Source organism: Heterodontus francisci, unplaced genomic scaffold, assembly GCF_036365525.1.
Source record: "Heterodontus francisci isolate sHetFra1 unplaced genomic scaffold, sHetFra1.hap1 HAP1_SCAFFOLD_43, whole genome shotgun sequence".
Taxonomy (NCBI): Eukaryota; Metazoa; Chordata; class Chondrichthyes; order Heterodontiformes; family Heterodontidae; genus Heterodontus; species Heterodontus francisci.
The window spans coordinates 8,518,448-8,532,915 of NW_027141852.1; the positions used below are offsets into that span (position 1 = coordinate 8,518,448).

Sequence of the window (14,468 nt, forward strand, 5' to 3'; positions counted from 1 at the left end):
CATTTTGGGTGGTCTCAGGTAAGAGATGCCCACGAATCAGTGGAGATGTTACTTATTTTTCAGGGAGTCTTTAAGGAAATTCTTGTAACGTTTCCTCTGCCCTCCTGGTAGTCTCTTGCCCTGACGGACCTCAGAGTAAAAAGCTTGATTTGGAAGTCTGGTGTCAGGCATGCGGATAATGTGGCCCACCCAACATAACTGACTAGCCATGAACAGTGTCTCGATACTGGGGTTGTTGGCCTGAGAGAGGACACTGATATTGGAAGCGCCTGTCCTGCCACTGAATTTGCAGGATCTTGCGGAAGCACCGCTGGTGATATCTCTCCGGGGTTTTGAGATGTCTGCTGAACAGTGTTGATGTTTCCGACACATACAGGAGGGCAGGTAACACTGCAGCCATGTCAACCATGAGTTTGTGTCTGATTTGAGGTCTTTGTCATCAAACATTCTTTTCCTCAGACAACTCAAGGCTGTGCTGACACACTGGAGGTGATGCTGAGTGACATTTTTAGTTTAGTTTAGAGATACAGCACTGAAACAGGCCCTTCGGCCCACTGAGTCTGTGCCGACCATCAACCACCCATCCATACTAATCCTACACTAATTCCATATTCCTACCACATCCCCACCTGTCCCTATATTTCCCTACCACATACCTATACTAGGGGCAATTTTTAACGGCCAATTTACCTATCAACCTGCAAGTCTTTGGCATGTGGGAGGAAACCCACGCAGACACAGGGAGAACTTGCAAACTCCACACAGGCAGTACCCAGAATTGAACCCTGGTCCCTGGAACTGTGAGGCTGCGGTGCTAACCACTGCACCACTGTGCCGCCCTATATGCCGCTGTTCCGTCTTATGTGAAAAGGTTGAGCAGGTTGGGCCACTGCGCCGCTACTGTGCCATCTAATGTGAAAAGGTTGAGCAGGTTGGGCCAAAACTCACTGGAGTTTAGAAGATTGAGAGGTGATCTTTTTGAAACCTATAAGATTCTCAGTTGCTGGACAGGTAGATGCTGAGAGGATGTTTCTCCTTGTGGGGAATGTAGAATTAAGGGCCACAGTTTCAAGATAAGTGGTCTCCCATTCAAGAAGGAGATGAGGAGGAATTTCTTCTCTCAGAGGGTTGTTCATCTTTGGAATTCTGCTCTCCAGAGGATTGTGGAGGCTGGGTCATTGAATATATTCAAGGCTGTGATAGATAGATTTTTGACCTACAAGGGAGTCAATGGTCATGGGCGCAGGCAGGAAAGTGGAATTAAGGCCACAATCAGAACAGCTATGATCTTACTGAATGGCGCAGCAGGCTCGATGGGCCAAATGGCATTCTCCTGTTCCTATTTTGTCTCTTATTATCTTCTTACACACACACACTCAACCAGTGTGTGGCGGATCTAGAATTAATCCCACTTTCGTACAAAATACCAGAGACTGAAAGGTACAGAATTAATCCCACAGCTATATACAGTGCCACCGACAGGGACAGAATGAATCCCATGCTCACATACAGCATCAGGAATTGAAAGATACATGTGATTCCCACCCTCACAGAACAATATCAGACTGAGTTACAGAATGATTTCCACATTCACATAGAGCACCACTGACTGCTAATTAATTCATCCCACAATCACACACACTACCGGAGGCTGGCAGATACAGAATGTATCGTTCACTTTCACAAAGTACTAGTGAGTGACAGGTACAGAATGAATCCCAAATTCACAAACTGTACTAGAGAATGGCAGATCCAGTGCCAATGACCAATTCAGAAAGAATTCCAAATTTACACATGACACTAGAGATGGAGAGATACAAAATTAATTCCACATCCACACTCTGCGAGAGACTGATCGTTACAAAATGGATCCAGAACGTGCAGACAGTGCCAGAGACTGATCGTTACAGAATGAAATAAACACTCACATGCAGTACCAGAAATAACAGAAATGGAATTGATACCACACACATATGTGATACCAGCGATGGAGCATACAGAATGAATCACACACACATAACAGGAACAGAGATAGAGTTATACAGAATGAATCTCACACTCATGTACAGTACAACAGATTAACAGGTAAACCAACAACCTCAAACACACATACATTACCAAGGGTCAGTTCAGAATAACTGCAAAACTCAAATAATGTGTTAGAGGCTAAAAGATACAGATGAATACAAAACTCACACACAAGATACCAATAGATACAGCCTGAAAACTGCACTCAAACACAGTACCAGATACCGACAGATAATGAATGAATCCCACACTCATACTCAATACCAGAGACTGACAGATGCAGAATGGATGTCACACTAAACTTCTTCTTAGGCAATCCCTCGGTAAGGAGGATGACTTCCTTCCACTCCAGGGTTGTGGGTTCTTAGGTAACTGAATAGTCCAATTCTGGATCCAGACACTCGGCCACAGGTGGGGCAGATGGTGCTTGGTGAGTTGGGATAATGGGATTCTCCAATTTCCAAGTACTCCTTCCACTGTTTGCATTTGGTTGCTTACTGGGCATGTCGACGAATTTTGAACTGGCTGGCACCTTCGTGGATGCTTCTTCTCCATTTTGGGTGGTCTCAGGCAAGAGATGCCCATGAATCAGTGCAGATGTCACGTTTTTTCAGGGAGTGTTGAAAGGAAATTCTTGTAACGTTTGCTCTGCCCTCCTAGTAGCCTCTTGCCCTGACGGAGCTCAGAGTAGAAAGCTTGTTTTGGGACTCTGGTGTCGGGCATGCGGATAATGTAGCCTGCCCAACATAACTGACTCACCATGACCAGTGTCTGGTTACTGAGGATGTTGGCCTGAGAGAGGACACTGATATTGGAGCGCCTGTCCTGCAACTGAATTTGCAGGATCTTGCGGAGGCACCACTGGTGATATCTCTCCAGGGTTTTGGGATGTCTGCTGTACAGTATCTATGTTTCTGACACATACAGGAGGGCAGGTAACACTGCAGCCATGTCAACCAAGAGCTTGGTGTCTGATTTGAGGTCTTTGTCATCAAACATTCTTTTCCTCAGATGACTGAAATCTGCCCTGACACACTGGAGGTGATGCTGAGTGTCATTGTCGATATCTGTCCTTGGTGACAGGAGGCCCCCAAGGTATGAACAGTGATCCACATTGTCCAGTGGTTCGCCGTGGATCTTGATAGTCGGGGGGCAGTGTCAGGGAGCAGGTTGGTAGAGGACCTTTGTCTTCTGGAGGTTTAGATTAAGGCAAATTATTTCATATGCCTCTGTGAATGCATCGATAAGGGTTTGAAGCTTGGCCTCTGAGGGTGTGCATATGCCAGCGTCATCAGCATACTGCAGCTCGATGACAGAGGTTGGAATAGCCTTGCATCTGGACTGGAGGCAACATATGTTAAATCGTTTCCCAGCAGGTCTTGCAGCATCTGTGGAAAGAGAAGCAGAGTTAACGTTTCAGATCAGTGACCCTTCTTTGGAACTGGCAAATATTAGAAATGTCAAAGGTTATAAGCAAGTAAGTCGGGGGTGGGGCAAGAGATAACAAAGGAGAAGGAGCAGATTGGACAAGGCCACATAGCTGACCAAGAGGTCATGGAGCAAAGGCAAACAATATGTTAATGGTGTGTTGAAAGACGAAGCATTAGTACAGATAGGGTGTTAACGAACTGACGATTGAACAGCAGCAAGTACAAACATGAAAACAAACAGTGGGTAAGCAAACTGAACAAACTACAATGAAATGAAATGAACAAAAGAAAGAAAATTGTAAAATATGTAAAAAAGAAAAAAGAACTAAAAATAAAAGTAAAATGACGGGCCCCCGTCCTTGACTACATTCCAATGCATGGTACCCACCGTGCTGTCAGCACAATTCCTGACTGACAGAGACTGAAAAGGCAAACTGACAGCTAAAAATCCATAAGGCCGCTTGCGTATATGGAATTCCCGCCGAAATTCTAAAATACGGCAGAGAAGCACTCTTGACACAAATACATGGTCTCATTTCTCTCATCTGGAAGGAAGAGAGCATGACAGGGGATCTCTGAGATGCCGTAATTGTGATCATCTTCAAAAAAAGGTGACAAGACAGACTGTGTTAACTACAGAGGGGTATCCCTGCTGTCCACCACAGGGAAGGTCATCACAAGAGTCCTTCTCAACTGCCTCCTCCCCGTGGCTGAAGACGTCCTACTGGAATCACAATGTGGATTCTGTCCATCAACAGACACAGTGAACATAATCTTCACAGCAAGACAACTTCAAGAAAATGTAGGGAGCAGCAGCAACCTTTATAAATGGCCTTCTCTGTCCTGACAAAGGCCTTCGACTCGACCAACTGGGAGGGATTATGGAACGTCCTCCTCAAATTTGGCTGCCTGGAGAAATTCGTCACCATCCTCCGATGACTGCATGAGGACATGCAAGCTGTAATCCTTCCCAACAGCCCTACCACTGAACCAATGCTAATATAAACTGGGCTCAAGCAAGGCTGTGTCACCACACCAATGCTCTTTTCTATCATCCTCGCCACAACACTCCACCTCATCTCCTCACACTCACATTACCAGAGACTGAGAGACAGAATGGATGTCAAACTCACACACAGTACCAGAGTCTGAGAGATACAGAATGAATCCATACAGCACCAGACACTGAGAGCTACCGAATGACAGAACACTCTCAAACACAAAAGAAGAGAGTAAAATAATTGAATTAACTGCACACTCACCTACAATAGCAGAGACACAAGGACACATAAGTGTCCTCCCAACAACAGCCAGGACATTTCCAGGGAGGTTTACACGGACAGCGGCTCTTTCAATATAAACTGGGTTTGGAGAGAGTCTTTATGAAATATACTTCCTGATTGCAGGTAGGGTGTTTGTGATTGGTTGCAAATCTTTAATCTGATTGGATGGGGAAAGACACCAATTAGAGAATTACAATATAAAACCTTTGTGACATCACTTCCAATCACCCAATCACAATCTTTACTTTCCCCCATCCGTCAACAGCATAGAGCTGTGGGATTGTCTATTTAATCCGCACTCGGAAGGGGTTTGGTTTATTTCTGTGTCTGAAATTGGAACTGAAGATGGTTGAGGAGAAGAAGAAAGCTCTACACAAACATCAGTAGCGCAGTCTCAATCAACGGGTGGGAATCTGAAAGTTTCCCGATCAAATCTGGAGTCAGACAGGGCTGTCCTCTGTCCCCGGTCTAGTTTGTTTGCTGTATTGAACACTTTGCTGAGTCGATGAGGAAGGATGCGAGCATAAGAGGGGTGACAATCCCAGGCAGCGGAGGCACTCAGGTCAAAACCTCCCTGTACATGGATGACGTCGCCGTTTTCTGCTCGGATCCGCTGTCCGTGCGCAGACTAATGAGCATCTGCGACCAGTTCGAACTGGCCTCGGGAGCCAAAGTTAACCACGGCAAGAGCGAGGCCATGTTCTTTGGCAACTGGGCTGACCGATCCTTTGTCCCCTTCACCGTCAGGTCAGATTACCTGAAGGTGCTGGGGATATGGTTCGGAAGGGCCGGGGCGTGCACCAAAACATGGGAGGAGCGAGTAGCCAAGGTACGACAAACGTTGGGCATGTGGAGGCAGCGATCTCTCTCCATTGTGGGTAAGAACCTGGTCATCAGGTGCGAGGCGCTCACGTTGTTGCTCTACATGGCGCAGGTCTGGCCTATACCCCACTCCTGCGCCGTGGCAGTCACCCGAGCCATTTTCCGCTTCGTCTGGGGATCTAAAATGGACCGGGTCCGGAGGGACACGATGTTCAAATCTCTGGACAAGGGCGGGAAAAATGTACCCAACGTGGCCCTCATCCTGATGACCACCTTCGTGTGCGGCTGCATCAAGCTGTGTGTAGATCCCCAGTACGCAAACTCCAAGTGTCACTACGTGCTGAGGTTCTATCTGTCCCCGGTGTTGCGAAGGATGGGCCTGGTCACATTGCCGCGGAACGCACCATGCAGTTGGGCGGCGCCGTACCACCTATCCTTCGTGGAGCAGTTTCTGCGGAAAAACACCTTTGACCACCGGTCCATCAGGCAGTGGTCTGCACGGAATGTCCTCAAGGCCCTACGGGAAAAGGAAACGGTGGATCCTGTCGGATGGTTCCCCGAGCAGACCGTCAAAGTCATTTGGCGGAATGCCTCATCACCAGAACATTCAAACAAGCACCAAGACGTAGCTTGGCTGGTGGTGAGAAGGGCCCTCCCCGTCAGATCCTTCATGCACACCCGAAGTCTCGCCCCCTCCGCAGAGTGCCCCCGCGTTGGCTGTGGTGGGGAAGAGACGGTCGCCCACCTCCTCCTGGAATGTGCCTTTGCAAAGCAGGTGTGGAAAGAGATGCAGTGTTTTTTGTCAAGGTTCATCCCAAGCACCTCTGTAACACAGGAGTCTGTGCTCTGCGGGCTGTTCCCAGGGACGCACACCGAGACAAACATCATCTGCTGCTGGAGGACTATCAATTCGGTGAAAGACGCCCTTTGTTCTGCCCGAAACTTGCTGGTCTTCCAGCGCAAAGAGTTGTCCACCACCGAATGTTGCAGACTGGCACATTCCAAGGTCCAGGACTACGTGCTGAGGGACGCACTAAAGCTTGGGGCAGCCGCAGCAAAGGCTCAATGGGGAAAGACCACTGTGTAAGGTTCCCCCACCAAGCTGGACTGAGGAGCTGGATCAATGGGAAACCCCTCGAACTGTATCGTTAATATTCTCAATTGCTGTAAATGTAAAACTGTAATTGACATGACAATTGTGAAACGGAAGGGTTGGGAAGAAACTCATGACAGTATTGAAGGAAACTGATCTCCCTTGCAATGTTTGTATTTTTTGGTGCTGTTTGGAAACTGTTTGGCAATGTAATTTTTACAGATTTTTATGAATAAAGTATATTTTGGAAAAAAGAAAGAAGAAAGCAGCTCCTAAGAAGGGCGCCAAGAAAACCTTAAGTAAACCATCAGCAAAGGGCGGCAAGAGGCGGAGAAAGTCGAGGAAGGAGAGTTACTCCATCTCCATCTACAAAGTGATGAAGCAGGTTCACCCCGACACCGGCATCTCCTCCAAGGCCATGAGCATCATGAACTCGTTTGTGAACGATATTTTCGGGCGCATCGCGGATGAGGCTTCCCGCCTGGCCCATTGCAACAAGAGCAGAACCATCAGCTCCCGGGAGACCCAGACCGCCGTGCGCCTGCTGCTGCCCGGGGAGCTGGCCAAGCACGCCGTGTCGGAAGGGACAAAGGCGGTGACCAAGTACACCAGCTCCAAGTAAAACTGCACAATGGACTGAAAAACATCCCAAACACAACGGCTCTTTTAAGAGCCACCCACAATCTCTCTGAAAAAGCTACAACTTCATCTCTATGGTATCGATTTGTTTTGTTTCTTTTTCTGAAAAGTCTGGAACTTTCTAATTGCCTTTGTGATCTCTGTTTTATCCCAGGTATATTTGGGTGATTCACTTTCACTGTCTGTGAGATCTTTGTGTCTCTACTTAATGATGCCGTGTAAATTAATTACTGACCACTGACCGCAAGTGCGCTTTGATTTCAGACGCGTTCATATTCGGCCCCTTTCCTGTATTCCGCTAATAAAAGCTGACAGATCAGTTCTCAGTCACTTGTTTCCCTTGTTCAAGCTTGGCCTCAATAATTAATAAGTACATTATCTGGAAACCCCGCTGTTGTAGGAAACCTCAGTCTCACATTTCAACTCCTGACAATAAAACACTTTCTCTCCGCTTTTGTCTCCCACAAATAGGTTCAATCTAGAATCAGTGATTCGGTATCTTGACAAAGATTGACCTGAAATGTATCCGTTTGCAGAATGCTGTGAAAGAGACTTTCTGCCGCCGCTTCCAGACTGTTTCAAAAAGGACGGAGAATAAACCCGAATAGATACCAGATTGGAAAAGTGTATCTGGAACTTGTGACAATGTGTGGAATAATACAAGAGAAAGAGTTTAAAATCTTTGCTGTAAAAGATCTTTGCTGACAAATATCATTGAAATGTTCTGATCATGTTCATGAGATGAATTAAAGCAAATTTCTCCTTTGTCAAAACCGTTGTTTCCGGCACTGATATTGGCGGTTTTTTAAAAATTGAGTAATCAGTAATAATCGACCAATCGGAGGCAATAGCTTCCTGTGTTTCTGTTTATTATCGGGGTTTGGTTTAAACTGACTGGGCGTCGGGTTCCAGCCAATTACTGCTCAGGGCGGTTCCTCACAGAGTTTAAAAAGGCGGATGTGCAGCAGATTCAGTATTAACAGTCTGTGTGTCTCAGATTGTGCAGAATCCGTTGAGAAAATGGCCCGGACAAAGCAGACAGCGCGTAAATCGAGCGGAGGGAAAGCTCCTCGCAAACAGCTGGCTACCAAAGCGGCCCGGAAGAGCGCTCCAGCCACGGGTGGAGTAAAGAAGCCTCATCGCTACAGACCCGGCAGTGTGGCTCTGAGGGAGATCCGCCGCTACCAGAAATCCACTGAGCTCCTCATCCGCAAACTGCCCTTCCAGCGCCTGGTCAGAGAGATCGCTCAGGACTTCAAGACAGACCTGCGCTTCCAGAGCTCGGCCGTCATGGCCCTGCAGGAGGCCAGCGAGGCTTACCTGGTGGGGCTCTTTGAGGACACCAACCTGTGCGCCATCCACGCCAAGCGAGTCACCATCATGCCCAAAGATATCCAGCTGGCCCGCCGCATCCGCGGGGAACGCGCCGAAAACCCGGCTTCAGTAACAAGTGTAACAAGGGCTCTTTTCAGAGCCACCAAATCAGCAAAGGAAAGAGCTTCCATCTCTGTTCATCATCAAACACATTAGATTGGAGGGGCGGTCACATGGTTTCTGTTTTGTCACATCACTTTCCCGAAAGGCCTGTCGGACTGAGAGCTGATCTGGAATTTAGAAAGCAGCATTACCGGAGACTCATTGCTGTTCAGCACAATCTCAACCCTGCTCCTGGGATCCGTTAGCTGACATTTGGGGAAAAGAAATGGATCCCAGTTTTATTTGGAAGGCATTAATGGAGCCAGCTCCGTTCACATGAGGGTTATTTACAAACATTACCCAATGAGTTCGCTAATAGTTGAATCCCTTGGAGATTGGTACACAGGACATGTAAGGCAGCTCGGCCACACTGACTCGAACCGCCAGTTCCCCGGGGTTGCAAACCCTGACACTGCGGGGAGAGAATCCCCGACTCTCCCGCCGCCGGGGGAGTAGACAGCTTTGTGTCCGGAGAATAGGGAGGGCCGGGGGGGAAGGCACATATTAAAGCGCTGCAATGGACTCAGCTCCCGTGTGTGAGCAACTCTCAGATTCCGTCCTCTGGGAACAGTGCGGTCTGAACAGATCAGGTTAGGAGAGAAACATACAGCCCGAGAATGGCCTCTTCCTGCATTTACTCTGCTCCGGGAGCAAATTCTCATTGAGAAGCCGGAGAGAGAGAAAAAACAGAATTCAAACTGTCTGCATGCGAAACAGGTCAATCCACTGTTACAATAACTCCATCTCTGATTCCCTCCTGACAGTAACCAGCCCTTTCACAGAGACTGTGGGTGGCTCTGAAAAGAGCCTTTGGTTTATTAGATGATATTTTGGCCGCTTTACTTTTTCTGGGAGCTCTGAGCACTGGTTTTCTTGGGCAGCAGCACGGCCTGGATATTAGGCAGCACCCCACCCTGAGCGATGGTCACTCCTCCCAGCAGCTTGTTGAGCTCCTCGTCGTTGCGGACGGCCAGCTGCAGGTGTCTGGGGATGATGCGGCTCTTCTTGTTGTCCCGGGCCGCGTTCCCCGCCAGCTCAAGGATTTCAGCGGTCAGATACTCGAGCACAGCAGCCAGATAGACCGGGGCTCCGGCACCCACACGCTCAGCATAGTTACCCTTTCTCAGGAGTCTGTGAACGCGGCCCACTGGGAACTGCAGTCCAGCCCGGGAGGAGCGAGACTTGGCCTTGGCCCGAGCTTTCCCGCTGGTCTTTCCTCTTCCTTTTTTTTTTATTTCCATAATATACTTTATTCATAAAAATGTGTAACAATTACATTGCCAAACAGTTTCCAAACAGCACGAAAAAATACAAACATTGCAAAAGAGATCAGTTTCTTTCAATAATGTCATGAGTTTCTTCCCAACCCTTCCGTTTCACAATTGTCATGTCAATTACAGTTTTACATTTACAGCAATTGAGAATATTAACGATACAGTTCGAGGGGCTTCCCATGGTTCCAGCCCCTCAGTCCAGCTTGGTGGGGGAACCTTACACAGTGGTCTTTCCCCATTGAGCCTTTGCTGCGGCTGCCCCAAGCTTTAGTGCGTCCCTCAGCACGTAGTCCTGGACCTTGGAATGTGCCAGTCTGCAACATTCGGTGGTGGACAACTCTTTGCGCTGGAAGACCAGCAAGTTTCGGGCAGACCAAAGGGCGTCTTTCACCGAATTGATAGTCCTCCAGCAACAGTTGATGTTTGTCTCAGTGTGCGTCCCTGGGAACAGCCCGTAGAGCACAGACTCCTGTGTTACAGAGCTGCTTGGGATGAACCTTGACAAAAACCACTGCATCTCTTTCCACACCTGCTTTGCAAAGGCACATTCCAGGAGGAGGTGGGCGACCGTCTCTTCCCCACCACAGCCAACGCGGGGGCACTGTGCGGAGGGGGCGAGACTTCGGGTGTGCATGAAGGATCTGACGGGGAGGGCCCTTCTCACCACCAGCCAAGCTACGTCTTGGTGCTTGTTTGAAAGTTCTGGTGATGAGGCATTCCGCCAAATGACTTTGACGGTCTGCTCGGGGAACCATCCGACAGGATCCACCGTTTCCTTTTCCCGTAGGGCCTTGAGGACATTCCGTGCAGACCACTGCCTGATGGACCGGTGGTCAAAGGTGTTTTTCCGCAGAAACTGCTCCACGAAGGATAGGTGGTACGGCGCCGCCCAACTGCATGGTGCGTTCCGCGGCAATGTGACCAGGCCCATCCTTCGCAACACCGGGGACAGATAGAACCTCAGCACGTAGTGACACTTGGAGTTTGCGTACTGGGGATCTACACATAGCTTGATGCAGCCGCACACGAAGTTGGTCATCAGGATGAGGGCCACGTTGGGTACATTTTTCCCGCCCTTGTCCAGAGATTTGAACATCGTGTCCCTCTGGACCCGGTCCATTTTAGATCCCCAGACGAAGCGGAAAATGGCTCGGGTGACTGCCACGGCGCAGGAGTGGGGTATGGGCCAGACCTGCGCCACGTAGAGCAACAACGTGAGCGCCTCGCACCTGATGACCAGGTTCTTACCCACAATGGAGAGAGATCGCTGCCCCCACATGCCCAACTTTTGTCGTACCTTGGCTACTCGCTCCTCCCATGCTTTGGTGCACGCCCCGGCCCTTCCGAACCATATCCCCAGCACCTTCAGGTAATCTGACCTGACGGTGAAGGGGACAAAGGATCGTTCAGCCCAGTTCCCAAGGAACATGGCCTCGCTCTTGCCGTGGTTAACTTTGGCTCCCGAGGCCAGTTCGAACTGGTCGCAGATGCTCATCAGTCTGCACATGGACAGCGGATCCGAGCAGAAGACGGCGACGTCATCCATGTACAGGGAGGTTTTGACCTGAGTGCCTCCGCTGCCTGGGATTGTCACCCCTCTTATGCTCGCATCCTTCCTAATAGACTCAGCAAAGGGTTCAATACAGCAAACAAACAAGACCGGGGACAGAGGACAGCCCTGTCTGACTCCAGATTTGATCGGGAAACTTTCAGATTCCCACCCGTTGATTGACACTGCGCTACTGATGTTTGTGTAGAGCAGTTGGATCCAATTGCAGATTCCCTCCCAAAACCCCATTTTGGAAAGCACGTCCATCATGTAGGTGTGCGATATCAACAATCTCACAAATACCTTGACGAAGAATGGTTATTTTCCGCAGCATTTACTGTACTTATAGACTGAGAACTCATCTCATTGGTCGGTACTTAATTCACCTCATTTGCCTATATTCTTCACCAATCAGGGCACTGACAAACGGAAGAGGGCGGGATTTACCCGCCACACTACCAGAAGCAGAGAATTTGTCAATTTCACAAAGCCCGCCAATTTCATTCTCGGAAAAGAGCGGATTAAAATAAATGTCATCCTTAGTCAAAGATTTCAAATCCCTTCTCTTTTTTTTGTTTTATTCAATTCTTTCCGTCACCAATCACAAGCGCGGTTTAAAAATGTTGTGTAAATTGTGGTTCATTCTACAATCGTTTACAAACTGTTCCAGTTGGGAATAAATCCCTGTTCATAGCATTTCCCTGAAGGAAAACACTCAGTTTAGTCTTCAATCAGAGCCCAGTGTCCTTCTCTGAAAAGAGGAAGCCGGATCTGCTCAATCTGCTCTGTTCCTGTTCCGGCGAGTTGCTGTGAATAAAACGATGAATCAGTTCACATTTCAGGAATAGAGTGAAGGGACTAAGGTCTGACCTTTACAGCTAAAAACAGCTGTTAATGCAGTCATTGAGGAGCTGTGCAATAATAACAGCTTTTAGCAAAAAAGCGAAGGCGGATGAGCGGATTATGTGTCCGTGTACAGTTTATGGGACAGAAGACACAGGTACAGCAGTGGGAACGTTATTATGTTATACATTGTTTTAAAATAATTTAATAGAGATGTTCGGATGCAGCTTTTTCAGAGAGATTGTGGGTGGCTCTTAAAAGAGCCGTTGTGTTTGATCTGTTTTTCAGTCCATTGTGCAGTTTTACTTGGAGCTGGTGTACTTGGTCACCGCCTTTGTCCCTTCAGACACGGCGTGCTTGGCCAGCTCCCCGGGCAGCAGCAGGCGCACGGCGGTCTGGATCTCCCGGGAGCTGATGGTGCTGCGCTTGTTGTAATGGGCCAGGCGGGAAGCCTCACCCGCGATGCGCTCGAAAATATCGTTCACAAACGAGTTCATGATGCTCATGGCCTTGGAGGAGATGCCGGTGTCGGGGTGAACCTGCTTCATCACTTTGTAGATGTAGATGGAGTAACTCTCCTTCCTCGACTTTCTCCGCTTCTTGCCGCCCTTTGCTGACGGTTTATTTAAGGCTTTCTTGGCGCCCTTCTTCGGAGCTGCTTTCTTCTTTTCAGGCATCTTCAGATTCAATTTCAGACACAGAAATAAACCAAACCCCTTCCGAGTGCGGATTAAATAGACAATCCCACAGCTCTATGCTAATGAGGGATTGGGGGAAAGTAAAGATTGTGATTGGGTGATTGGGAGTGATGTCATAAAGGTTTTTTAACTGTAATTCTCTAATTGGTGTTTTTCCTCATCCAATCAGAATAAACATTTGCAACCAATCACAAACACCCTTCCTGCAATCAGGAAGGATATTTCACGAAGATCCTCCGGCCCCAGTTGATATTGAAAGAGCCGCTCCCTGTGTACAGCTCCCTGGAAATGTCCTGGCTGTTGGTGGGAGGACACTTATTGATGATTCTCTGTCGTTGTGTCTCTGCTATTGCATGTGAATGTGCAATTAATTCCACTGCTTTTAGTCTGTGGTACTGTGTTTGCACATGTTATGTAATTCGGTAGCTCTCGGTCTCTGGTGCTGTATGGATTCCTTATCTATCTGTCAGACTCTGGTACTGTGTTTGAGTATGACATCCATTCTGTATCTGTCAGTCTCTGGGATGGTACGTGAATTTGGGACTGACTCTGAATCTGTCAGTGGTTCTGTATGTGTGGAATTCAAGCTATCTGTGTCAGCATCTCACAATATGTAGGAGTTCACGATTTATTTGTCAGTCTCTGGTAATTTTGGCAGTTACTGAATCTGCCAGTGGTACTGTAGGAGTGTTTGTGATTGATTTTGTATGTGTCAGTCTTTGCTACTACATCGGAGTGTGGGATTAATTTTGTATCTCTCAACCTCTGGTAGTGTGTGAGATTGTGGGATGAATTGATCAGCAGTCAGTGGTGCTCTATGTGAATGTGGAAATCATTCTGTAACTCCGTCTCATATTGTCATGTGCGAGTGGGAATCACATGTATCTTTTAATACCTAGTGGTGTGTGTGAGCATGGGATTCATCCTGTACTTGTCGGTGGTACTGTATGCATCTGTGGGATTGATTCTGTACCTTTCAGTCACTGGTATTGTGTATGAAAGTGAGATGAATTCTGGATCTGTCACACACTGGTTGTGTGTGTGTGTGTACACGTGTGTGTAAGAATATAATAAGATACGAAATAGGAGCAGAAATAGACCATTTGACCCATCAAGCCTGCTCTGCCATTCGATAAGATCATGGCTCTTCTGATTGTGACCTTAATTTCACCTTCCTGCCTGCGCCCATAACCATTGATTCCCAACCATGTAGATCAAAAATTTGTCGAACAGAGCCTTGATTCAATGACTCAGCCTCCACAGTCCTCTGGGGAACAGAATTCCAAAGATGAACAACCCTCTGAGAGAAGAAATTCCTCTTCATCTCCTTCTT

The 14,468-nt window shown here is 47.9% G+C and overlaps 3 protein-coding genes across 3 annotated transcripts; 2 read left to right on the forward strand and 1 right to left on the reverse strand.

Moving 5' to 3' along the window:
• The first annotated feature begins 3,307 nt into the window (after window positions 1–3,307).
• On the forward strand, window positions 3,308–7,278 carry LOC137364992 (histone H2B 1/2-like). The gene is made up of 2 exons (XM_068027865.1): window positions 3,308–3,315; window positions 6,912–7,278. Exons 1-2 carry the CDS (start codon window positions 3,308–3,310, stop codon window positions 7,276–7,278), a joined length of 375 nt encoding a protein of 124 aa, XP_067883966.1.
• Window positions 7,279–8,315: 1,037 nt separating this feature from the next.
• LOC137364968 (histone H3-like) lies at window positions 8,316–12,225 on the forward strand. Its single transcript, XM_068027839.1, has 2 exons — window positions 8,316–8,747; window positions 12,010–12,225. The coding sequence occupies exons 1-2, from the start codon at window positions 8,316–8,318 to the stop codon at window positions 12,223–12,225; spliced, it is 648 nt and encodes a 215-aa protein (XP_067883940.1).
• Window positions 12,226–12,739: 514 nt separating this feature from the next.
• Window positions 12,740–13,114, reverse strand: LOC137364958 (histone H2B 1/2-like). Its single transcript, XM_068027828.1, has one exon. It carries the CDS (start codon window positions 13,112–13,114, stop codon window positions 12,740–12,742), a length of 375 nt encoding a protein of 124 aa, XP_067883929.1.
• Window positions 13,115–14,468: the final 1,354 nt, after the last annotated feature.